Source organism: Hypanus sabinus (assembly GCF_030144855.1).
Source record: "Hypanus sabinus isolate sHypSab1 chromosome X2 unlocalized genomic scaffold, sHypSab1.hap1 SUPER_X2_unloc_14, whole genome shotgun sequence".
NCBI lineage: Eukaryota > Metazoa > Chordata > Chondrichthyes > Myliobatiformes > Dasyatidae > Hypanus > Hypanus sabinus.
The window spans coordinates 215784-242962 of record NW_026778984.1 but is presented as its reverse complement, the minus strand read 5'-3'; the positions used below and the strand labels follow the sequence as shown (position 1 = coordinate 242962).

The following is a 27179-nucleotide window of genomic DNA, read 5'->3' as shown; positions in this document are numbered from 1 at the left end:
TACGATTACCTCATCAGGTGACTGAAGAGAGCAACCCGGTGTGTGATACAAGCGTCTCTTCATACGTTAAATCACCCCAATCTGCATCACCATCATCGTCCGTCCTCGCACATATCACTCCTTTCCGAGCTGAGAGTTCACTTTGCAGATTTTCCATCTGTTTTAAACACTTGCGATCAGCGCAGCCTTTCTTCTCAGCTGCCGATTTCTTCGTGACATTCGTAACAGCCGTAAATCCCGACCCTGACTTTTCCTTTCTCTAATTCTGTATCCGCCTGTTTATACTCCTCTTCAGTTTTCTCATTTTCCCTTGTTAACGCTTCACACTGAGTCTGAAACTGACTCATGTGGATCAAATTCACCGGATCCTGCACCGTCAGAATTTCTAACTCTTCCCTACACTTACACAATTCCTCCGCCAGTTTCAGTTTTTTCTCTCTTTACTTCAATTAGATCATCCAACAAACATCACATTATAACATTTTTAATCCCTTGTAATTTTTAAAATTTATTTTCACTAACTATTTTTCACAATTCTTCCTCCACAATCCCGGACCCTTGGCTGTCAAACTTTTCTAACCAGGCCTCATAATTTGACCATTTCCTTAATAATTAACGATGAAAGTAATCTCTGAAATCCTCTGAATCCCTGGGTTCTGCCTGTCCTTTCCATTTCACAGTTTAATATCCTAACGTACTGTGTGGTTCAACTCGTCACCAGGGTCCCAGACCACTTTTCTTTCTTTTCCAGTGCACCCAGGGCGCGAAAATATGTTCACCGTTCATCAACTGGAATCAGTTCGGAAACTCACTAGGCAAATCGTAATTAATCACAGCTCGCATTTTATTTTTCCTACACAAACAACAAAGTAACTACGTTGACCCCAGGCTAACAACTTAAAACATGAATTCCACTGTTCCTTCTGTACTAATACACACCCTGACCACTTCTCAAATTCACAACACTGGAACAAGGGATCCCACTGTATCCAAATGATCCATCATTTGTTCTCCAGTCCCTTCCTTGGGGGATCTTCCTTCTGATAGTTCGTCTCAGGAGTTATCACACCTTTGCATTTGAAACTCTTTACTTGTTTTGAAACAAGCCTAATTTGAAACATTTGAAACAACTCTTATCAGTTCAGAGGACGCATCTCATTCTTGTTGGCTGAGGTCCATCAGGCTGATGACTAACAGATTTCCATTGGATGTAGTCCAAGGGCTACACAACATCATGCCAAAGGTAATTTCTTTTGTTCTCCTCCACTATGGATCCAAACAGACAAACTGTGTCGCTCAGACTCTCAGCAGAAATATCGAGATTCCTTCTGCAGAACTGCCACTGTACGTAATACACACCTTATCTCAGAGTGACTTCAGGTTCAGAGATAACGAGATTACTTCTGCAGACCTGACAGTGTACATAATACACAGATTATGTGAGAGTGATTTCAGGCTTACAATGGGAATACCAGTAACTTCTTGTGTAAAGTTGATCTGATCAGGTTATCCCATAGCAAACAGTTCACAGAATGGGGGTTAAAGAGCAGCTTCACAAAATGGCAGCCTCTATTCCTTCGACCTCATGGCAAAAACACAGACAATTGATCACTCTACTTCCACTGTCATTGACCCATTCACGTTCGATGTTTTCTTGCATATGTTAATTCATTCAGACAGTGGTGTATTTTGGTGCAGAGCAGTCAGGATGGGATGCTCCTCCAGTCAGATGTGGGAACTCTGGACATCCGACAGTTTTCCGATGACTATTTGCAGGAAGTGCACCCAATCACATCGCCGGACTGACTGGTTCAGGGAGTTGGATGTACTCAGGATCATTCGGGAGCCTGAAGATACTATCAATGAAACATCTGAAGAGATGGCCACACCCAGAGTACAAGCTTCGGACAGGAGAGGCGTGACCACCAGCAGAGGTCAGGGTCATTAGGAAGACAGTGCAGGGCTGTCCTGTGGGCATTCTCCTCAGCAGAACACCTTGTTGGATACTGCTGAGTGGGTGGGGAGTTGATCCGTTGGGGCATGGAAGCAACAGAAAGGCCGGCAGCACTGTCCACTCTGAAGCTTAATAGGGAAGTGTACATTTTGGCCTTGTGGCAGTTATAAGAGATGATATTCTGGGGAGAGAAAGGAGATTCTGTAGGTGTGGACAGGATTTAAATTAGAACTGATTTCTAATTTACACACAGATCCAAACCATTAAACTCCAGTCCCATTAAACGGGAACATTAGCCGAGAATTACCTCCCACGCACAGTGAACAGAGTGCAGAACTGGGTTTGATAAACAGCAGCAGTAATTGCCGAGTTCGACACCAACATTCACTTTTGAACTTGATTCAGCAACTGTGATGGTGAAATATCCAGCCTGTAGCCTGTCGCCTGTTTAAACAGTTTCCCCAGTGTGAACTCGGTAGTGCGTCACAAGGTGGGATGACTGAGAGAATCTCTTCCCACATTGGGAGCAGGAGAATGGCCTCTCTCCAGTGTGGACTCGTCGGTGTGTCTGTAAGTCGGATGACTGACTGAATCTCTTTCCACAATCATGACAGGCGTATGGTCTCTCCCCAGTGTGAATACGCTGATGTATCATCAGTTGAGATGACTGAATAAATCCCCTTCCACAGTCTGAGCAGGTGAACGGTCTCTCCCCAGTGTGGACTCGTTGATGCACCTTCAGTTGATATGACCGAATAAACCCTTTCCCACAGTCTGAGCAGATGAACAGCCTCTCCCCAGTGTGAATTCGCTGATGTGTCTTCAGTTCAACTGACCGAGTAAATGCCTTCCCACAGTCTGAGCAGGTGAACGGCCTCTCTCCAGTGTGGACTCGCTGGTGCACCTGCAGGTCAGATAAATGAATAAATCTCTTCCCACATTCAGAGCAGGAAAATGGCCTCTCCCCAGTGTGAATCCGCTGATGTACCATCACTTGAGAAAACCGAGGAAATGCCTTCCCACAGTCTGAGCAGGTGAACGGCCTCTCTCCAGTATGAACTCGCTGGTGGGCCTGTAGCCTGGATGAGTCAGTGAATTTCTTCCCACAGTCTGAGCAGGTGAACGGCCTCTCCCCAGTGTGAATTCTCTGATGCACCTTCAGTACAGATGAATGAGTGAATCCTTTCCCACAGTCTGAGCAGGTGAACGGCCTCTCTCCGGTGTGAATTCGCTGATGTTCCTTCAGTACAGAAGACTGAGTGAATCCTTTCCCACAGACTGAGCAGGTGAACGGCCTCTCCCCAGTGTGAACTCGCTGATGTACCTTCAGTTGAGATGACCGAATAAACCCTTTCCCACAGTCTGAACAGGTGAATGGCCTCTCCCCAGTGTGAGTTCGCTGATGTATCTTCAGTTCAGATGACCAAGTGAATCCCTTCCCACAGTCTGAGCAGGCGAATGGCTTCTCCCCAGTGTGAAGTGACTGGTGTCTCCGCAGTTGCGATGACTGAGTGAATCCCTTCCCACAGTCTGAGCAGGTGAACGGCTTCTCACCAGTGTGAACTCGCTGGTGTGTCAGTAGGCTGGATGACCGAGGGAATCCCTTCCCACAATCAGCGCAGGTGAACGACATCTTATCAGTGTGAACTCGCTGTTGTGCATGCAGGTGAGATGAGTGAGTGAAGAGTGAATCCCTTCCCACAGTTCTTTGTCAATTCATAAATCAAATATCAGATGTAGTAAACCCCTTGCACAATCAATGTAGTTGAAGAACTGATCTCCAGTGAACAAATGCTGGTGTGTTCTCAGCTCCCCGGTTCCAGTGGATTTCAGTGAGTTACAACAGAAAACTTCATTTCAGACACAAAGCACTTTTCCAGCTGTGATGACAAAATTCTTCATCTCGAAGGATCAACAGTGATACATTGTTAAATATCTAGTAACTCCTTAAATATCTGGGCAGAGACAGCAAACTGACATGTTGTTCTGTTTAAAATTCCCGTACACAATTTTTGTCATTTCTAACCTGTAAAAAAGATTTACAAAAGACATCAATGAATGAAAGTCATCATTCAGAGAAGTGTATGGTCATCCACTTTGTTAGAGGCAATGAGAGTGCAGACTGTTTACTCAATAGAGAGGAAATAATGTTGAAGAGTAGGAGAATATAAAAGCAAGGATGTATTGTTGAGTATTTATAAAATGTGGCCTCACTTGGACTGTTGAGAGCAGATTCAGGCCCCTTAAGTAGAACAGATGTACTTACATTGCAGAGCGTTCAAAGGAAATTTACAAAAATATTTCAGGATTTATAAGGTTTGTCTGATGAAGAACATTTGATGGCTCGGGGCCTCTACTCACTGGAGTTCAGAAAAATGAAGGGGCCCTCATTGAAATCTATCGAACATTGAAAAGTCTCGATAGAGTGGATGTGGAGAGTATGTTGACAAGAGTGGGGGAGTCGAAAACCAGAGGACGCAGCATCAAAATCGAGCTTTGTTCTTTCAGAATGGAGATGAGGAGGAATTTCTTTAACCGGAGCGTGGTGACTCTGTGGGATTTGCTGCTATGAGTTGCTCTGGAGTCCAAGTAATTGGGTCTATTTTCGGAAAGAGGGTGATGGATTCTTGATTAGTCAGGGCAGGAAGGGATATGGGGACAAGGCAGGAGAGTGCGGCTGAGATGGAAATGGATCAGCTGTAATGAAATGGTGGAGCAGACTCGATGGGCCAAACGACCTCATTCTGCTCCTGTATCTGATTAATTTTCACAGCCGATATATTATGAAATAATTTTAATCTCCTTTCTGAACTCTGACATCACATTGTTATAGCGAGGATCAACCCAAGTTGGGGGAAAAACTCTCCTTCCAACTGCTCATGATGCCGGCAACTGGTCTGTCCATCTAATTCCCCAACAGTTTTCCTGTCTGTGTGAGAATGGGAATTTCAATCTGTGACTTAGCTCAGGCTGATTCCTTCCATTAGTATTATTCTCTGTCCCATATTATTCCGAGCTGCGCAGTAACTGAAATGCTCCCACACAGACAGCCTTTGCTGCTGCACAGCTGGTGTTTTGTTGATGCCGTGCTGTTTTCATGATGTTTAAACATTTAACTTTCAGACAAATGCTCGGTCCATACGTTCTGAGAAAAATAAATTAGAGAAAACATTGGTATTATTTCAAGTTCTGGTCATGTACGACAGCACTACAAAGAGCATGTGATGTTACATGGCAAACCCTGGAGAGTTTCAAATTACTCTGCCCCTCCGCACAGGTGATTGACGGTGGAGAGCCCATCAGAGGCAATGCCAATGAACATGATGGGGAGGGCAGTCCTTGTTCTCATTGGAGTGTGGCATATTTGTGATGAGAACGCTACAGGTCACTTGTTACCCAGGCCAAAGGTAATTGGTATCATTATGTACCCAAAGCGAATGGTACTAAACAAGTTCTCACAGGTAAAAAGGTCCAGATCAAGATGGAACAAAGGTGATTTCCACAAGGACTAAAGCTGATGTAAGGATTTTGTTTCCTTCTTTTCATACAGTAAAAGCTGACATTTTCATTGACTGGAAGGTCAGCTCCTCAGTGCTCGGTGGTGCCCGAGTGATCCATCTACTCCCCTTCACTCCCCCTGCGATTCCAAATACGGCCTACGGACTATCGGGGAAAACGCTGGCCCTGTCATCAATGGCTGCCTCTTTACCCAGAAGAAGAGACCCATCTATCCGCCACGGCTCCAGCTTCTCCGCTCCTCAACAGCAAGTTCCCCGGAGCCCCCGTAGAGAGAGGGGTAAGGACTTGGACTAACCCGGGGTGGGGAAGAAAGGTGTGGCCGGTCGCGGTTCGGACGCCGATACCGATAATAATCCGCCCGGATCCCCGCTCCTACCTGCCGCCGAGTCTCCGAGCCTTTTGTCCATCGTGCGCACGCGCGAAACGCCCGCGACCCTTACGCATGCGCATGTGATCGTCTGGTCACTGACGGCGATTTCTGGAACAAACAGGAGAAAGTCTGCAAATGCTGGAAATCCAAAGCGACTCACACAAAACGCTGCAGGAACTCAGCACCTCAGGCAGCATCTATAGAAAATTATAAACAGACAGCGTTTTTTGGCAGAAAGCCTTCTGCAGGGCAGAGAAGCACGGGGGAAAATGCCAGAAGAGAAATGTGGTGGGGGAGGGGAAGAGGCGAGCTGGAAGCTGATGCCGGGTGGGTGGGGAAGGTCAAGAAAGGGTGGGCTGGAGAATAAAGAATCTGATAGGAGGGGAGAGTGGACCAGAGAGAGGGTCCCGGGAGGAGTGCAGGAAGGTGAGAAGTACAAGGTCAGAGTGCGGCATAGAGGAGGGTGACAGTAATTTGTTCTCCTGAGTGGAAATCGATGTTCATGCCAGCAGATTGGAGGGTACCCAGACAGAATATAATGTGTTGCTCCTCCACGGGGAGAGGAGCTCATCTTGGCACAAGAGGAGTCCACGGATCGACACGGCGGAATGAAGAATTAAAATGCTTGCTGACTGGTAAGTCAGACTTGTGGAGGATGGTGCGAAGTTGCTCCTAATTGCTGACTGCACCTTCAGGGTGGCGGAGCAACAACTTATATTCTGCCTTGGTACGAGTGCACCAGTCTTGTCTGTTTGAATCCAGAGCCCAAGAAAAGCTCTCTTTTGTGTCTCAGTCGTCTTTGACCCCCTGAAGAACTTTTTCTGAGTGACAGCTAAGATCTACCTGCAATTCCTCGGCCCACTTTCCCAACTGGTCTCGATCCCACTGTAACCTTAGACAACCCTCACTTTCTCCACACACCGGTTTTGGTGACATCCACAACCTCACTAATTGTTTTACCTGCATTCTCCAAATAATTAACACATATCATTGTCCAGTTGTAAGCGGATGAATTTACTTTCTCTTTCATCTCCCAGGGGGACGAGACTGCCTGGATCCGGGGTGGGGGGGGGGTGCAGGGAAACACGGGCTTTCAGTGTCTGAGCCGGTGAGGAAGCCGTGAGTGGCCAGTCCACAAGACAAGACAGCAGATCCCCTCGGCAATCAAACCGACTCTCATCAAGCCTTTCCCTCCGTGTCCAATCCCCCTCTCAGTGCAAACTCAATCGCCACTGCCACTCCTTCAATGGGGCGACTGAGTCGTGCAGACGGTGTTAAACCACCTCATTTGCGTCGGGACCATTTCCATTCCACCCATCCCCAGGCAAAGGAGCTGGTTTAAAATTTGTTTTTACTTTGGTTTATTTCTGATTTTAAAAGTTGTCATTTCTGTGTACTGATGTCTGTTTGTCATCCTGAGCAGTTCTGCCTGAAGTTGTTTGGCCTGATTCTTTTTGGTGAAATTTGACAATGGCGTCTCCCCGGGTTTGGACCTTCATGTCCGTATCTCAACAGGAACCGTCCCTGCTCCCACTCCAGGCTCAGCTGAGAGTGACTGTACTGGCACTGGAGACGGCCCAGTCCCTGACCTCCCAGACTGCACCGTCGGATAAACCCCGTTACAACTGGTACCAGGATCTCCCAGAATAAAGGACGAGCCCTTGTCTGGAATCTGCTGGCTCTGAGATATCTCGACCCACCCGTACAAGTACAACACTGCCCCCCCCCCCAAGCGCCGACACCTACCGTCAGTGTGTCCATCACCAGGGGCACACATCATGTTCTCTGGCGGCAACAAACCAGCCCGAAGACCCCGGTCTCCGGTTGGCAGCAGCTCATTTGAGGGACCCGCCATTTGGGCTCCACCTCATTTGGGGGCAGACGTTGTGGGTGGGTGAAGCTCATTTCACACTCCTGTGACCCTCTGAGTGAAGAGGTATCCACTCATGTGCCCCATAAACTCCGCACCTTTCACCCTTAACCCCCCCTGTCAAGTATCTCTCTGCTGAGACTCACAGAACACAATCCCAACACTGAGTGTTTCTTCATCAAGCAGCTTTATTCTTTATTACCTGCCGTGGGTAAGTTCACCTCCATTCTCACCAGGGATGGGAGGGGACCTCAAACACAGCGTTTACAAAATATTCCTTCTGTCCCCTCGTTTCGGTCACATGTAAGAGTAAAATAATCATAATCTGATTATTATTACTCTAATGGTAATTCCATAATGTAAAACCGTATTCTCTCATCCAGATTCCAAAAATGGCTTCCTGAGGGGTTATCATTGTGGAAATGTACAATGTAAACCAGTATCCCACCATCCTCCCAGAGTCCCGAATGGCCACCGGCTTCCTGACGGGTTATCATTGTGGAACTGTACAATGTAAATCAGTATCCCACCATCCTCCCAGAGTCCCAAATGGCCACCGGCTTCCTGAGGGATTATCATTGTGGAACAGTACAACGTAAACCAGTATCCCACCATCCTCCCAGAGTCCCAAATGGCCACCGGCTTCCTGAGGGGTTATCATTGTGGAACTGTACAATGTAAATCAGTATCCCACCATCCTCCCAGAGTCCCAAATGGCCACTGGCTTCCTGAGGGGTTATCATTGTGGAATTGTACAATGTAAACCAGTATCCCACCATCCTCCCAGAGTCCCAAATGGCCACCGGCTTCCTGACGGGTTATCATTGTGGAAATGTACAATGTAAACCAGTATCCCACCATCGTCCCAGAGTCCCAAATGGCCACTGACTTACTGAGGGGTTATCATTGTGGAACTGCTCTCCCACTTCTCTCATTCTATCTGCTGCCTCTCAAATATAGTCCATCAGATGAGTTACATTTTCAGATTTGTCTGGTGTGTTGGTGCAACATTCTTGTCCAATTAAAGCACACACACCCCACTTTTTATCTAATATAAAGTCTCGGGTGGCTTGAAAACGATGCTGGAGAGGCAGTGACGGGAGACAAAGAAATGGTAGACAGACTGAAAAAGTATGTTGTGTCTGTCTTCACAGAGGATAATGGTGGGACTTCCGGGTGTCAGGAGTCAGAAGTGTGCAAAGTTACCAGAACCGGAGTGAAGGTTCTTGAGGAACTGGAAGGCCAAGTTAGATAAGTCACGTGACCCAGATGGTGTACACCCCGGCTTTCTGAAAGAGGTGGCTAAAAAGATTGTGGCCCCATTAGTAATGAACATTCAGGAATCACAATGTTCCGGAATGGTTCCTCAAGAATGTAATATTGCCAATGTCACACCACTCTTCAAGAAGGGAGAGAGGCAGAAGAAAGGAAACTATAGGCCAGTTAGTCTGTCCGCAGTGATTGGGAAGATGTTGGAGTCGATTATTAATGATGAGGTCTGAGAGTACCGTGTCACAAGATAAAATAGGCCACAGTCAGCATGGTTTCCTGAAGGGAAAACCTTGCCTGACCAACCTGTCGAAATTATTTTAAGAAATAACAAGCAGGACAGACAAAGGAGAATCGATTGATGTTGTTCACCTGGATTTTCAGACGGCTTCTGACATGATGCCACACACGAAACTGCTTTAACAACCCACGAGCCCATGGTATTACCGGAAAGATTCCAGCATGGACAAAGCCGTGGCTGACTGAGAGGAAGCAAAGAGTGGGTATAAACGGAGCCTCTTGATGAGTGGGTTCCACAGTCGTCTGTGTTGGGACTGATACTCTTTCTGTTAAATGTCACTGATGTGCATGATGAAATTGACGACCTTGCTGCAAAGTTTACAGGTACTATGAAGATGGTTGAGGGTCAGGTCGTTTTGAGGAAATAGAGAGACTATGGAAGGTCTTCAACAGATGAGGAGAATGGGCGAAGAAGTGGGAGATGGAATTCAGTGTCAGCAAAGGGTATCAGCATGCACTTTGGTAGAAGAAATGAAAGGGCTGACTATTTTCCAAATACTTCCTAAAGGTCAATTTGCAGATTGAGTCTGTGGTGAAGAAGGCAAATGTAATGTCAGAATTCATTTCAAGAGGAATTGAATATAAACGCAGGGATGTAATGTTGAAATTTTTGTAAGCACTGGTGAGGCCTCACTGGGAGTACTGTGAGCAGTTTTGGACTCCTTATCTGAGAAAAAGATGTGCTGAAACTGGAGAGTATCCAAAAGAGGTTCACGTAAATGATTCCCAAATTAAATATGTTGTCATATGAGGAGTATTTGATGGCTCTGGGCCTGTGTTGAGTGGAATTCAAAAGAATGAGAGCAGACCTAATTGAAATATATCAAATAGTGAAAGGATTTTAAAGTGAATACGGAGAGGATGTTTCCTATTTTGGGACAGTCTAAGACCAAAGGACACAGCCTCAGAATAGAGGGGTGTCTTTAGAATGGAGATGAGGGGGAATTTCTTTAGCCAGAGAGTAATGAATCTACGGATTCTATGGATAGTGAATCATAGGCAGCTGTGGAGGCCAAATCTTCATGTATATTTAAGGCAGAGGTTGATAGTTTCTTGACTGGTCAGGGCATGATGGGCTACCAGAAGAAGGCAGGGGATTGGGGCCAAGAGGGAAATTGGATCCGCTAAAATGAAATGGCGGAGAAGACTCGATGGGCCAAATGGCCTAGTTCTGCTCCTATATCTGATGGTCTTATGGCAATCTCTCATTTAACATCAGCAAGAGCCAGGAGCTAATTATTGACTTCAGGAGGAGGAACCAGGAGATCTGTGAGCCTGTCCTCATCAGAGATCAAAGGCGGAGAGGGTCAGCAACCTTAAATTCCTCAGTGGCATCAGTTTCCAGGATGTGTCTTGAGCCCAGCATGGAAGTGTAATTACGAAGAAAGCACAGCAACATCTCCATTTCCTTAGAAGCTTGCAAAGATTCAGCATGACATCTACAACCTTGACTAACTTCTGCAGGTGTGTGTGGAGAATATGTTCAGTGGTTACATCATGGCCTGGTATGGAAACACCAAAGGAAAATCCTGCAGAAAGTAGTGGATATGGCCCAGTACATCACGGGTAAAACCCTCCCCACCACTGTGCACATTTCTCTGGTGCGCTGTCTTAGGAAAGCTACAACTATCATCAAGGAACCCACCATGTGAAACATGATCTCTTCTCACTGATGCCATCAGGAAGAACGTGCAGGAGTCTCAGGACCCACTCCACCAGGTTCAGGAACTGTTATCACCCTTCAAACATCAAGATCTTCAAACAGAGGAGATAATCTTACTCAAATTCAATTGCTCCATCACTGAACTGTTCCTATAACCCATGGACACATTCACGGATTCTTCATCACCTGTTCATGGTAATTATTTATTACTTTTTTTTTCTTTTATATTTGCACAGTTTGTTGTCTTTTGCACATTGGATTTTGTCTACAATGTTGGGTTCGGGCTTTCATTGATTCAATCATGATTCTTTGATTTACTGAGTTTGTCCGAAAAAAAAATCTCAGGATTGAACATGGTGACATGCGTAAACTTCGATAATAAACTTACTTTGTAAATTTTGAATTCTACATTTAAATTACTCTCTCAAACACACATGTGCTTTGTAATTTCTAAAGGTTCAGCATCGACTGGCTAAATGATTTGGCTCTGATCAGAATGATCGTCCCATCACAATGACCCCTCTTCTGAGGTATCCCAGCTACAGGAAAGATTCCTGAATCAAACTGGGATCACTGTTTCAAGCGTGTACGCACACACACAGACACACAGCTGTGATGAAGAGCTTTGAGGGGGTTGGTCCTGACTGGAATCAACTCCTGTCTGTGCATGGACCTGGATCCACTGCAATTTGCCGATCACCACTATCTGTCTACAGCAAATGCAATCTCACAGGCTCTCTTCTCAGCCTTAGATCACCCGGACAAAAGCAATGCACAAGTCAGGCTGCTGATTACAGCTCAGCGTTCAACACAATCAGACCCTCAATTGTAATCAACAAGCTCCAAAACCTGGGCCTCTGTACCTCCTTCTTCAACTGGATCCTCACCAGGAGACCCCAGTTTGTGTGGATCAGAAATAACATCTCCTCCTTGCTGACAATCAACACTGGCACACCTCAACGATGCGTGCTCAGCCCACTGCTCTACTCTCTCTGCACCACGTCTGTGTGTCTAGACTCATCTACAAACTTGCTGACAACCCAACTATTGTTGTTGGAATTTCAGACGGTGACGAGGAGGAGTACAGGAGTGAGATAGATCAGCAAGTTGAGTGGTGTCACAGCAACAACCTTGCACTCAACATCATGAAGACAAAGGAATTGATTGTGGATTCAGGAAGGGGAAGTCGAGGGAACACACACCAGTCCTCATCGTGGGATCAGAAGTGAAAAGGGTGAGCAGTTTCCATTTCCTGCCTGTCAACATCTCTCAGGAACTATCCTGGGCCCAACATATTGATGCATATTTCATTCGGAGATTGAGGGGAATCGGTCTGTCACTAAAGACACTTGCAAATTTCTACAGATGTACTGTGGAGAGCATTCTAACTGGTTGCATCACTGCCTGGTGTGGAGAGGCCACTGCACCGGATTGGAAAATCCTGCAGAAAGTTGTAAACTCAGCCAGCTCCTTCATGGGCACCACAGCATCCAGGACACATTCAAAAGATGAGGCCACAAAAAGGTGGCATCCATCATTACGGACCCCCATCACCCAGGACATGCCTTCGGCTCATTGCTACAGGACCCTGAAGAGACACTCAATGTTTCAGGAACAGCTTCTTCCCTCCACCGTCAGATTTCTAAATGGACAATGAACTCTAGAATACTTCCTCAGTATTTTCCCTCACGTTTGCCACTACATTTCAGATTTAATTTTATAAATACTTGTTCTAATTTATAGTTTTTATTACTATGTATTGCAATGTACTGCAGACACAAAGGAACAAATTTCACCACATATGCGGATGATATTAAACCTGATTCTGATACACAAACACACACAGCTGGGCTCAGAATACAACACTCCCACATTCCTCCCTTTGTGACACCCTGTTTGCTCCGCGGCCCCCGGTATGAAGCTCAAACTGTTGCAACACCTGCCCTTTAAATTCATGGCTGAGGCTGTGTTCTGTCTGTTCACTGTTTGAGTTCGATATTAAATGAAGAGCATTGAATGGGAAGTAAGGTTTGAATAGAAGAATAAAGATCTCCTCTGAAGGTATAAGGGGTCCTGGTGAGAGCGTACATGGAACACTGCACAGGTCTGGTCTCCCTCCCGGAGTCAGCTTGTGGGATGAAGGGAATGAAGAGATTTCCCAGATTGATTTAGGAGGTGAGGTAGTGTCCTTGGAGAGATTAGAGAAATTAGAGAAATAAAAGGCTGTCTGACTGAGACAGACAGAGTCTCACAGGGTATTGACAGTGTTGAGGGAGAAATGATGTTTCCTTTGGCTGTGGTGAGGAATGGGGGTCACAGAATCCGAGTACACCTCAACAGGACTGAAATGAGGAGGAATTTCCTCATCCAGACGGCAGTGAAACTTTGGAATTTTCTCCACAAGGTTTCTAAATTTGAAGGACAAATTTTGGGGCTCTGCGATGCTGGAAATGTTGCGCGAAAGTGGCGCTGTGGTCAAAGATCAGGCATGTTCTGTGTGAAAGGCGGAAAAGACGGAAAGTCTGTTTATTTGTTCCTAAAGTCCGAGTTTACCTTTGCGCCTGGTTCTCCTTTGACCTTCAGCCTGTCCTTTTGCACAGGGGAGCGCTCACAGCACCGGAGTTCCATCGGCAGCCGCTGCGGGCCAGCTCCCGGATCCCAGCAGCAGGAGACAGGACCGGGAGGAAACTCCGGACAACAGGCCCCGATCCACGGCGGGGAAAGACCGGGCACCCCTGTGTGGTTGAAACATCTCACGGTGTCTCCGCCCGAATCTTCACCTCCGCCGTCGGAAGGATTCAAAACTCCGGCCGCTGTTGCAGCCTTTACCCGGGGAGCTGCTCCCAATCTCGGGTCTCTCACCGGGTCCACTCGTTCCCGGTTCCAAACTTCGGTCCGCCCAGCGGGACGCCCACTGACACTCGTCAGCCAATGGAGGCAAGAGTCTCTCAGGGGTGTTCTCTGATTGGCTGTGAGTGTATCCGAGGACGGGCTGCTGCCGGTTGCTGGATATGTCAGTCAAGGTTTGATATCAGAAACAAAACAAGTTCCCAAAGGCTCAAAGTTCAAAGTAAAATTAGTAAACCCAGATAAGACATTTTCAAAACAAAAAGTAAAATCCACATTAATATATTGATCTATAAATTGACAAACATCAACCCAAAATGTTTTAACATATTCACAATCCCAAAACAGATTAAATAAATCCTCTGGATATCAACCACAAAAATAACAGTTAGTTTCAATATCAGAATTAACCCGTCAGATAAATACTATTTGGATAATATCTATGCATAGTTTTAAATAAGCCCCAAATACTCCTCCACCTCAGATTACCCAAGCGACTATTCCAAAAACTAACAGTATACATATAAGTCACCACATACAACTCCTACAAACATACAGAGCAAAGCTACAGAACGGTAGCTATATCTGGATCACTGAAAGATCAGCCAGAGTGCAGAAGACAACAAACTTCGCCAATGCAAATAAACAACGAGAACATGAAATAACGGCAGCGGCTGCCGATAGATGTCCGGTGCTCTCAGCGCTCCCTGTTCAATCTGACAGGACAAGAAATAGTGAGGCGCAAAGGTAAACTCGTGTTTCAAAAAATAAGAAATAGAAAAGGTGTGGCCATTCGGCCCCTTGCGCCTCTTCTGCCCTTTACTCAGAACATGCTTGTCTTTTGACCTCAGCACCACTTTCCTGCAACTTCCCATCACCGCTGAGCCCCAGGATATGTCTATTCAATTCCGAAACCTTGTGGAGATAATTGCAGTGATTCACTGCACTCTGGGTGAGGAAATTACTCCTCATCTCAGTCCTGCTGAATTGTTCTCGGATTTTGAGTCTGTGCCCGCTGGTTCCACACCTTATGGGAAACATCATTCCAGCCCTTCTGCTGTAAATATCCTGTGAGATTGTATTTCTCTAATTCTGAGACAGGAATGCGATCTGTCTCTGTCAAACCACCTCTTATTTCACTCATTTTGAGACAGTCCCAGTACGATGATTTGTTGTGGGAGCAACTCTATGGACAGCAGGTGAGTGCAGTTATCCTGTGTTGTTCCGCACCCTGATGGTTGAGGGGTAGTAACTGTTCCTGACCCCGGAGGGGCGAGTCCTGAGGCTCATGTACCTTATACCTGATCACAGCAGTGAGAAAAGAGCCTGCCTGTGTGGTGAGCCTGATCACAGCTGCCTGTATCACCGTCCCCTCTGGCCTGCCCTATCCGGGACCAAAGGGATTGTGGAGAGTAAATGTGGAACTCTGTCGAGTATCAGTGTGACAAGTGTCCTCTTCATCTGCACCGTCCGCACGATCCTGTTGCCCGTTCTGGGTTCTTCGTCAGGACCCGAACTCCATCTCCTCACTACCGTTTCTCTGTGCTCACTCTCGCTTTTCCCCAGTCCCGTTAAAGAGTCAATTGCGCTCCATATTCATCAGAATTTATGTCACCCGGGGCCAGGTCTGACACGGCGAATTGAGATTAGTTAACTTAAAGGATTGGGCAGGCTTGGACCTGAGACAGTTTAGAAAAGTCTGCACTGCCAGCTGGACTTACTGATAAGTCCAGGGGTTTGCCGGCATTGGACTCTCACGTATCCTTAAAACGAGCTATAAAGTACGCAAGGGATTCTCCATTTTTCTGTAGTTATCGGGTAAATTCACCAAAATCCGCTTGCAGTCGTGCTGTCATTCAAATGGGTTCCCATACCTCAGTGACCCACCTCAGCCCCTCTGGTGGCTCCCGGTCACCTTTGGGCATCTGCCTGGGAAAGGGGTACCCACTCCCTGTCCCTGCCCGAGAGGTTCCATATATATCCCTGAAGAGTGGCACAAGTCCCCGGGCAGGGTCTGGAAAGGGGAACCCACTCCCTGTCCCTGCCCGAGAGTTTCCAGATATATCCCTGAGGAGTGGCGCAAGTCCCCGGGCAGGGTCTGGAAAGGGGAACCCACTCCCTGTCCCTGCCCGAGAGGTTCCATATATAACCCTGAGGAGTGGCACAAGTCACCGGGCAGGGTCTGGAAAGGGGAACCCACTCCCTGTCCCTGCCCGAGAGGTTCCATATATAACCCTGAGGAGTGGCACAAGTCTCCCGGCAGGGTCTGGAAAGGAGAACCCACTCCCTGTCCCTGTCCGAGAGGTTCCATATATAACCCTGAGGAGTGGCACAAGTCCCCGGGCAGGGTCTGGAAAGGGGAACCCACTCCCTGTCCCTGCCCGAGAGGTTCCATATATAACCCTGAGGAGTGGCACAAGTCCCCGGGCAGGGTCTGGAAAGGGGAACCCACACCCTGTCCCTGTCCGAGAGGTTCCATATATAACTCTGAGGAGTGGCACAATTCCCCGGGCAGGGTCTGGAAAGGGGAACCCACTCCCTGTCCCTGCCCGAGAGGTTCCATATATAACCCTGAGGAGTGGCACAAGTCTCCGGGCAGGGTCTGGAAAGGGGAACCCACTCCCTGTCCCTGCCCGAGAGGTTCCATATATTACCCTGAGGAGTGGCACAAGTCTCCCGGCAGGGTCTGGAAAGGGGAACCCACTCCCTGTCCCTGCCCGAGAGGTTCCATATGTATCCCTGAGGAGTGGCACAAGTCCCCGGGCAGGGTCTGGAAAGGGGAACCCACTCCCTGTCCCTGTCTGAGAGGTTCCATATATAACCCTGAGGAGTGGTACAAGTCCCCGGTCAGGGTCTGGAAAGGGGAACCCACTCCCTGTCCCTGTCCGAGAGGTTCCATATATAACCCTGAGGAGTGGCACAAGTCCCCGGGCAGGGTCAGGAAAGGGGAACCCACTCCCGGTCCCTGTCCGAGATGTTCCATATATAACCCTGAGGAGTGGCACTAGTCCCCAGGCAGGGTCTGGAAAGGAGAACCCACTCCCTGTCCCTGCCCGAGAGGTTCCTTATATAACCCTGAGGAGTGGCACAAGTCCCCGGGCAGGGTCTGGAAAGGAGAACCCACTCCCTGTCCCTGCCCGAGTGGTTCTATATGTAACCCTGAGGAGTGCAGGCAAGTCCTCGGTCAGGGTCTGGAAAGGGGAACCCACTCCCTTTTTCAATGAATTCAGGTAATGCCCCTGGTCCGGACGGTTATACTGCCAAATTTTTAAAATCCTTTTCTTCTATACTTGGTCCTTGGCTTTGTAAAAATTTTAAAGATGCGTTAACTGTAGGTAAATAACCACAATCTTTTTATGATGCCTCCATTTCTCCAATTCTTAAAAAAGATAAAGACCCCACTGAATGTGAATCCTATCGGCCAATATCCTTGCTGAATACGGATTCTAAGATTTTTCCTAAAATTCTTGCCACCAGATTAGAAAATGTATTACCTCAAATTATCTCGGAAGATCAGACCAGATTTATTAAAAACTGTTATTCATCTTTTAACATTAGAAAATTTATTAATATAATTTATACTTCTTCATCTAAAATACCAGAATGTCCTTTTCTTAGATGCTGAAAAAGCATTTGATAGAGTTGAATGGCTATATTCATTTTATACTTTGCAGAATTATAATTTTAGCTTGAAATTTATATCATGGATTAAATTAATGTATTACAAACCTTTGGCTTTGTTTCTTACCGATAATTAAAGATCTCCTTTTTTTCAGTTGTCCCGTGGGACCAGGCAAGGTTGCCCTTTAAGTCCTCTATTATTTGACATTGCTTTGGAACCTTTAGCCATTGCCATTCGTGAATCACCTAATATTTTTGGTATTACCCGTGGGTAAGGGACTTATAAGTTATCATTATATGCTGATGATTTGTTACTATACATATCTGACCCTGAGAGATCTATTCCTGCTATTTCATCCTTGCTTGCTCAGTTTAGTAGCTTTTCTGGCTACAAACTGAATTTTAATAAGTGTGAATTATTTCCATTAAATATGCAAGTTCCAATTTATAAACACTTACTGTTTTAAGTTGTCACAGATCATTTTACTTATTTGGGTATTAAAATTACCAAGAAACATAAGGGTTTATTTAAAGTTAATTTTTTTACCTTTAATTGAACAAATCAAGCAACTTGTTACCAGGTGGTCCCCATTATCTCTGTCATTGGTTGGTCGAATTAATACTATCAAAATAATAGTATTACCCAAATTTTTATATTTATTCCAAGCATTACCAATTTTTATTCCTAAATCTTTTTTTGATATTATTGACTCCAAAATATCCTCGTATGTGTGGCAGAATATAAATCCTAGATTAAGTAAAAAATATTTACAGAAGCCTATGAAGGAAGGTGGTTTTGCTTTGCCAAACCTGAGATTTTACAATTGGGCAGTTAATATTCAATATTTAATATTTTGGACACAAGAATTGGTCGTAGTACCTTGCCCACAATGGGTAAATTTGGAGTGTAAATCTGTACAAGACTTCTCATTGTTTTCTATTTTAGGATCTTCGCTTCCTTTTGCTTTATCTAAACCAAATAAACAAATAGCTAATCCTATAGCTAAACATACATTAAGAATATGGTTTCAGTTTCATAAATTCTTTGGCTTGAATAATCAAGCCCTATTATATCTAAATTCTTTTTCCAGCCCTCTTTTATGGACTAAGCCTTTGTGTTATGGAAAACAAAAGCTACAACATGTTTTCGTGATCTATTTTTAGATAACAGTTTTATGTCCTTTGAACAGCTATCCAGACTAAAACTCTTTTTTTTTTCAGATACTTGCAAGTTAGAAATTTCTTGAATGTGAGTATTTTCTGCAATTATGTCCAATGGATATTATAGAAAAAATTCTGGCTCTGAATCCTTGCCAGAAGGGTTAAGCAGCCATCATTTATCATATGATCATGAAAATACAGCCAGGAGTATCAGAAATAATTAAGAAGGATTGGGAAAAAGAACTTCACTGTCTTATACCCACAGAGCAGTGGGAGAAAATTTTACAATTAGTCAACTCTTCTTCTATTTGTGCTAAACATGCCTAATACAATTTCAGGTTGTTCATAGGGCTCACATGTCCAAGGATAAACTTGCTCGATTTTATTCTTATGTTAATCCAACCAGTGACAGATGTCAGTCTGAAGTCACTTCATTGACCCACATGTTCTGGTCTTGCCACTATTTTCAAAATTACTGGAAAGATATTTTTGCTATTATTTCAACAGTTCTGAATATCAAAATGCAACCGCATCCTATTACTGCAATTTTAGGTTTACCAATGGTGGATAATAGTCGTTTATCACCCCCCCCCCCCTCAGCCCGGCGGATGATTGCATTTGTTACATTAATGGCGAGAAGATCCATCCTACTGAATTGGAAATAAATTAATCCACCAACGATATTTCAGTGGTTTTCTCAAACTATTTCTTGTTTGAGTTTAGAAAAAATTACAAGTGTTGTCTTTGACCCTTCAGTTAAATATGAAGAAACTTGGAGACCATTTATTCAACATTTTCATATAAGCTAAACTGACTTTTCCTAAACCTTACTTTTAATATCCTTAATTATTTGGATGGAGGTGCGGAGTTATTGACGCTACTGTGTATAATTGATATAATGCAATGGCCCATGTCGGTTAGGATTTTTTCCTTTTTTTTGGGGGGGGGGAGGGTTCCTTATTTTATCCATTTTTTATAACCACTATGAGTTTGGGAGGTTAATATCATGTATTTGTATTTATACCTTAACCTATTAATTATGTACTCTCAAGCTCTTTGTATTCATGTTTCATTTATGTTTGTTTAAAATCAACAAAAAGATTTAAAAAGGACTACTCAGAGGAAAGGGTGGAATAGGCGCAACGGGCCGAGTGGCCTGCTCCTGTTTCCTTTTTCTGAAGTCCGAGCTTACCTTTGCGCCTGGCTCTCCCTTGACCTTCAGCCTGTCCTTTTGCACAGGGGAGCGCTCACACACCGGAGCTCTGGTGTTCTCTGATTGGCTGTGAGTGTGTCCGAGGGCGGGCTGTTGCCGGTTGCTGGAGCTGTCAGTCACAGTTTGTTCTCAGAATCAAAGCAAGTTCCCCGAGGCTCAAAGTTCAAAGTAAATTTTATTATTATTTTTTAATATTTTAACTTTTTATTGAACACAAACACAAACAGAAACACTAAACATATGCTAACAAAGTCAGGGAAGCACACAAAAGCAGTAACGAATATATAACTATTACCTTTAAATATACAAATAAACAAGGAAAGCCGCTGTAAATATTTATGACAGAGAAATGATCCCCATGAGATTTGGTGTTATTAGTAAACCCAGATAAAACATTTTCAAAACAAAAAGTAAAATCCACATTAATATATTGATCTATAAATTGACAAACATCAACCTAAAATGTTTTAACACATTCACAATCCCAAAACAGATGAAATAAATCCTCTGGTTATAAACCACAAAAATAACAGTTAGTTTCAATATCAGAATTAACCCGTCAAATAAACACTATTTGGATAATATCTATGTATAGTTTTAAATAAGCCCCAAATACCCCTCCACCTCAGATTACCCAAGCGACTATTCCAAAAACTAACAGAGTACATGTAATTCGCCACATACAACTCCTACAAACATACAGAGCAAAGCTACAGAATGGTAACTATATCTGGATCACTGAAACATCAGTCAGAGTGCAGAAGACAACAAACTTCGCCAATGCAAATAAACAACGAGAACATGAAATGACGGCAGCGGCTGCCGATAGATGTCCGGTGCTCTCAACGCTCCCTGTTCAATCTGACAGGAGAAGAAACAGTGAGGCACAAAGGTAAACTCGTGTTTCAGAAAATAAGAAATCGAGAAGGCGTTGCCATTCGGCCCCTTGCGCCTCTACTGCCCTTCCACTCAGAACAAGCTTGTCTTTTGACCTCAGCTCCACTTTCCTGCAACTTCCCATCACCGCTGAGCCCCAGGATATGTCTATTCAATTTAGAAACCTTGTGGAGATAATTGCAATGATTCACTGCACTCTGGGTGAGGACATTTCTCCTCATCTCAGTCCTGCTGAGTTGTCCTTGGATTTTGAGTCTGTGACCGCTGGTTCCACACCTTATGGGAAACATCATTCCAGCCCTTCCGCTGTAAATATTCTGTGACATTGTATTTCTCTAATTCTGAGACAGGAATGTGATCTGTCTCAGTCAAACCACCTCTTATTTCACTCATTTTGAGACAGTCCCAATATGATAATTTGTTGTGGGAGCATCTCTATGGACAGCAGGTGAGTGCAGTTATCCTGTGTTGTTCCACAGCCTGAGAGTTGAGGGGTAGTAACTGTTCCTGACCCTGGTGGGGCGAGTCCTGAGGGTCTTGTGCCTTCTACCTGATCACAGCAGTGAGAAAAGAGCCTGCCTGTGTGGTGAGCCTGATCACAGCCGCCTGTATCACCGTCCCCTCTGGCCTGTCCTATCCGGGACCAAAGGGATTGTGGAGAGTAAATGTGGTACTCTGTCGAGTATCACTGTGATCCGTCCCCTCTGGCCTGTCCTATCCGGGACCAAAGGGATTGTGGAGAGTAAATGTGCTACTCTGTCGAGTATCACTGTGATCCGTCCCCTCTGGCCTGCCCTATCCTGGACCAAAGGGATTGTGGAGAGTAAATGTGGTACTCTGTCGAGTATCACTGTGATCCAGGCTCTCTTCCTGCCTCTTATTATTCTTGTCTGTGATTGCAGTGCGACAATCTCTAGCCCAATGTCCCCTCTTTCTACAAACCCCTTTTTTGTCCTTAGCCAAGTGTCCTCTTCATCTGCACCGTCCGCACGATCCTGCCACCCGTTCTGGGTTCTGCCTCGGGACCCGAACTCCCTCTCCTCACTACCGGATCTCTGTGCTCACTCTCGCTTTTCCCCAGTCCCTTTAAAGAGTTAATTGTGCTCCATATTCATCAGAATTTATGTCACCCGGGGCCAGGTCTGACACAGCGAATTGAGATTAGTTAACTTAAAGGAGTGGGCAGGCTTGGGCCTGAGACGGTTTAGAAAAGTCTGCACTGCCAGCTGGACACACTGATCTGTCCAGGGATTTGCCGGCATTGGACTCTTACATATCCTTAAAACGAGCTATAAAGTACGCAAGGGATTCTCCTTTTTTTTGTAGCTACTGGGTAAATTCACCAAAATCTGCATGCAGTCGGGCTGTCATTCAAATGGGTTCCCTTACCTCAGCCACCCACCGTGCCATGGATTGTATTACATCAGCCCCTCTGGTGGCTTCCGGTCACCTTCGGGCATCTGCCTGGGAAAGGGAAACCCACTCCCTGTCCCTGCCCGGGAGTTTCCAGATATATCCCTGAGGAGTGGCACAAGTCCCCAGGCAGGGTCTGGAAAGGGGAACCCACTCCCTGTCCATGTCTGAGAGGGTCCATAGGTTACCCTGAGGACTGGCACAGGTCCCCGGGCAGGGTCTGGAAAGGGGAACCCACTCCCTGTCCACGTCCGAGAGGTTCCATATCTAACCCTGAGGAGTGGCACAAGTCCCCGGGCAGGGTCTGGAAAGGGGAACCCGCTCCCTGTCGCTGCCCGAGAGGTTCCATATATAACCCTGAGGAGTGGCACAAGCCCCAGGCAGGGTCTGGAAAGGAGAACCCACTCCCTTTTTCAATGAATTCAGGTAAAGCCCCTGGTCCGGACGGTTAGACTGCTGAATTTTTAAAATTCTTTTCTTCTATACTCACTCCTTTGCTTTGTAAAATTTTTAAAGATGCATTAACTATAGATAAATAACTGCAATCTTTTTATGATGCCTCTATTTCTCCAATTGTTAAAAAAGATAAAGAACCCACTGAATGTGCATCCTATCGGCCAATATCCTTGCTGAATACGGATTCTGAGATTTTTACCAAAATTTTGGCCACTACATGAGAAAATGTATTACCTCAAGTTACCTCTGAAGATCAGACCAGATTTATTAAAACCTGTTATTCTTCTTTTAACATTAGAAAATAAATTAATATAATTTATACTTCTTCATCGAAAATACCAGAATGTCATTGCCTGAGATGCTGAAAAAGCGTTTGATAGAGTTGAATAGTTATATTTATGTAATAATCTGCAGAATTTTAATTTTAGCTTGAAGTTTATATCATGGATTAAATTAATGGCTTCGGTTCTTACCAATAATCAAAGATCTCCTTTTTTTCAGTTGCCCCGTGGTACGAGGCAAGGCTGCTCTTTAAGTCCTCTATTATTTGACATTGCTGTGGAACCTTTAGCCGTTGCCATTCGTGATTCACCTAATATTTTTGATATTACCCATGGGTAAGGGACTTATAATTTATCATTATATGCTGATGATTTGTTTCTATACATATCTGACCCCGAGAGATCTATTCCTGCTGTTTCATCCTTGCTTGCTCAGTTTAGTAGCTTTTCTGGCTACAAACTGAATTTTAGTAAGAGTGAATTATTTCCATTAAATATGCAAGTTGCAGTTTATAAACACTTACCATTTAAAGTTGTCACAGATCATTTTACTTATTTGGGTATTAAAATTACCAAGAGACATAAGGGTTTATTTAAAGTTAATTTTTTACCTTTAATTGATCAAATCAAGCAACTTGTTACCAGGTGGTCCCCGTTATCTCTGTCATTGGTTGGTCAAATTAATACTATTATTAATAGTATTATTATATTACTATATATATTATTATTATATTATTATATTATTATATTATTATATTATTATAATTATATTATTATAATAGTATTATTAATACTATTAATAATATTACCCAAATTTTTATATTTAAACCAAGCTTTACTAATTTTTATTTCTAAATCATTTTCTGATATTGATTGCAAAATATCTTCATACATGTGGCAGAATAAAAATCCTAGATTAACTAAGAAATATTTACAGAAGTCTAAGTAGGAAGGTGGTTTGGCTTTGCTAAACCTAAGATTTTACTACTGGGCAGTTAACATCCGATAGTTAATATTTTGGACATGAGAATTGGTGTAATGGGTAAATTTACCCACAATGGGTAAATTTGAAGTGTAAATCTGTTCAAGACTTCTCATTGTTTTCTATTTTAAGATCTTTGTCTCCTTTTGCTTTATCTAAACCAAATAAACAAATAACTAATCCTATAGTTAAACATACATTAAGAGCATGGTTTCAATTTCGTAAATTCTTTGGCTTGAATAAGTTTATCTTATCAAGCCCTCTTATATCTAACTTTTTTTCCATCCCTCTTTTATGGACTTTGTGTTATTGTGTTTATGGCCATTGTGTTATTGAAAACAAAAGGTATAACATGTTCTTGTGATCTATTTTTAGATCAGTTTTCTGTCCTTTGAACAGCTATCCAGCCTAAAACTTTTTTTTTAGATACTTGCAAGTTAGAAATTTCTTGAATGTTAGTCTTTTCTGAAATTATGTCCAATGGACATTACAGAAAAAATTCAGGCTCTGAATCCTTGCAGAAGGGTTTAGTAGCCATCATTTATAATACAATCATAAAAATACAGCTAGGAGTATCAGAAATAATTAAGAAGGAATGGGTAAAAGAACTTTACTGTCTTATACCCACAGGGCAGTGGGAGAACATTTTACAAATAATCAATTCTTCTTCTATTTGTGCTAAACATGCCTAATACAATTTAAGGTTGTTCATAGGGCTCACATGTCCAAGGATAAACTCGCTCGATTTTATTCTTATGTTAATCCAGCCTGTCACAGATGTCATTCTGAAGTCACTTCATTGACCCACATGTTCTGGTCTTGCCCCTATTTGCAAAATTACTGGAAAGGTATTTCTGGTATTATTTCAACAGTTCTGAATATCAAATTGCAATCCTATGACTGCATTTTTTGGTTTAACAATGGTGGATAATGGTCGTTTATCCCCCCTCAGCCCTGTAGATGATTGCATTTGTTACATTAATGACTGGAAGATCTATCCTATTGAACTGGAAAGAAATTAGTCCTCCAACTATATTTCAGTGGTTTTCTCAAACTATTTCTTGTTCGAGTTTAGAAAAAATTACAAGTGTTGTCTTTGACCCTTCAGTTAAATATGAAGAAACTTGGAGACCGTTTATTCAACATTTCCATAAAAACTAAACTGACTTTTCCTAAACCTTACTTTTATTGTCCTTAATTATTTGGATGGAGGTGCGGAGTTATTGACGCTACTGCGTATAATTGATATAATGCAATGGCCCATGTCGGTTAGGATTTTTTCCATTTTTTTGGGAGGGGAGGGTTTCTTATTTTCTCCATTTTTTTTAACCACTATGAGTTTGGGAGCTTAACATTAATAAGGTATTTATACCTCAACCTATTAATTATGTACTCTCAATCACTTTGTATTCATGTTTCATTTATGTTTGTTTAAAATCAATAAAAAGATTTAGAAAGAAAGGACTACTCTGAGGAAAAGGTGGAATAGGCGCAACGGGCCGAGTGGCCTGGCCTGCTCCTGTTTCCTATTTTCTGAAGTCCGAGTTTACCTTTGCGCCTGGTTCTCCCTTGACCTTCAGCCTGTCCTTTTGCACAGGGGAGCGCTCACACACCGGAGCTCCATCGGCAGCCGCTGCGGGCCAGCTCCCGGATCCCAGCAGCAGGAGACAGGACCGGGAGGAAACTCCGGACAACAGGCCCCGATCCACGGCGGGGAAAGACCGGGCTCCCTCTGTGAGGCTGAAACATCTCACCGAATCTCCGCCCGAATCTTCACCTCCGCCATCGGAAGGATTCAAAACTCCGGCCGCTGTTGCAGCCTTTACCCGGGGAGCTGCTCCCAATCTCGGGTCTCTCACCGGGTCCACTCGTTCCCGGTTCCAAACTTCGGTCCGCCCAGCGTCCCGCCCACTGACACTCCTCAGCCAATGGAGGCCAGAGTCTCCCAGTGGTGTTCTCTGATTGGCTGTGAGTGTGTCCGAGGGCGGGCTGCTGCCGGGAGCTGGAGATGTCAGTCACCGTTTGTTCTCAGACTCATAGCAAGTTCCCCGAGGCTCAAAGTTCAAAGTAAATTTTATAATTACTTTTTAATATTTTAAATTTTTATTGAACACAAACAAAGACAGAAACACTAAACATATGCTAACAAAGCCAGGGAATCACACAAAAGCAGCAACGAATATATAACCATTAACTTTAAATAACCATTAACTTGAAATCCGCTCTAAATACTGTTGGACAGAAGGGACTGTATCTAAGAGGAGTCACAAAACAAGAACGTTTACAGAGATAACACAAAATATTGACAGATTTGTACAGTCTTTACAGGTTTCTGGTTACGGGAAGTGTTCAGAGTATAAACGTATAGTTTGAAGTCTGAGGTAAAAATCTAAATGAAGGTTTCTTATTGCTGTGTTTGCATTTATGGATACAAAATTTGCTGTAAATTAACAAAAGATTTATGATAGAGAAATGATCCCTGTGAGATTTGGTATTACTAGTAAACCCAATAAGACATTTTCAAAACAAAAAATAAAATCCACATTAATATATTAATCTATAAATTGACAAACATCAAACCAAAATGTTTTAACATATTCACAATCCCAAAACAGATGAAATAAATCCTCTGGATATCAACCACAAAAAGAACAGTTAGTCTCAATCTCAGAATTAACCCTTGTCAAATAAACATTATTTGGATAATATCTATGTATAATTTAAAATAAGCCCCAAATACTCCTCCACCTCAGATTCCCCAAGTGACTATTCCAAAAACTAACAGAGTACATATAAGTCACCACAAACAACTCCTGCAAACATGCAGAGCAAAGCTACAGAATGGTAACTATATCTGGATCACTGAAAGATCAACCAGAGTGCAGAAGACAACAAACTTCGCCAATGCAAGTAAACAATGAGAACATGAAATAACCGCAGCGGCTGCCGATAGATGTCCGGTGCTCTCAGCTCTCCCTGTTCAATCTGACAGGACAAGAAACAGTGAGGCACAAAGGTAACCGAGTGTTTCAGAAAACAAGAAATCGAGAAGGCGTGGCCATTCGGCCCCTTGCGCTACCACTGTCCTTCAACTCAGAACATGCTTGACTTTTGACCTCAGCACCACTTTCCTGCAACTTTCCATCACCGCTGAGCCCCAGGATATGTCTATTCAATTTCGAAACCTTGTGGAGATAATTGCAATGATTCACTGCATTCTGGGTGAGGACATTTCTCCTAACCTCAGTCCTGCTCAGTTCTCCTCGTATTCTGAGTTTGTGAGTGCTGGTTCCACACCTTCTGGGAAACATCATTCCAGCACATCCACTTTAAATATCTTGTGAGATTATATTTCTCTAATTC

At 44.0% G+C, this 27179-nt stretch overlaps 1 protein-coding gene across 4 annotated transcripts; it reads right to left on the bottom strand.

The window, feature by feature from the left end:
- Positions 1–613: 613 nt before the first annotated feature.
- Positions 614–25502, bottom strand: LOC132385743 (zinc finger protein 234-like). 4 transcript variants are annotated; one of them, XM_059957967.1, is made up of 2 exons: positions 25367–25502; positions 614–5099 (listed from the first exon to the last, which is right to left on the bottom strand). In XM_059957967.1, the coding sequence occupies exon 2, from the start codon at positions 3585–3587 to the stop codon at positions 2403–2405; it is 1185 nt and encodes a 394-aa protein (XP_059813950.1). In that variant the 5' UTR covers positions 3588–5099; positions 25367–25502; the 3' UTR covers positions 614–2402. The 4 variants fall into 4 exon arrangements, with proteins under 4 accessions (XP_059813950.1, XP_059813951.1, XP_059813953.1 ...); XM_059957968.1 differs by lacking the exon at positions 25367–25502 and adding an exon at positions 5850–5920; XM_059957970.1 differs by lacking the exon at positions 25367–25502 and adding an exon at positions 5818–5875.
- Between the last annotated feature and the right edge of the window lie 1677 nt (positions 25503–27179).

What these genes read in the sequence shown, in the direction of transcription:
- LOC132385743 (XM_059957967.1), bottom strand. Translation starts at nt 3,587, where the DNA reads ATGTCGTTCACCTGCGCTGATTGTGGGAAGGGATTCCCTCGGTCATCC.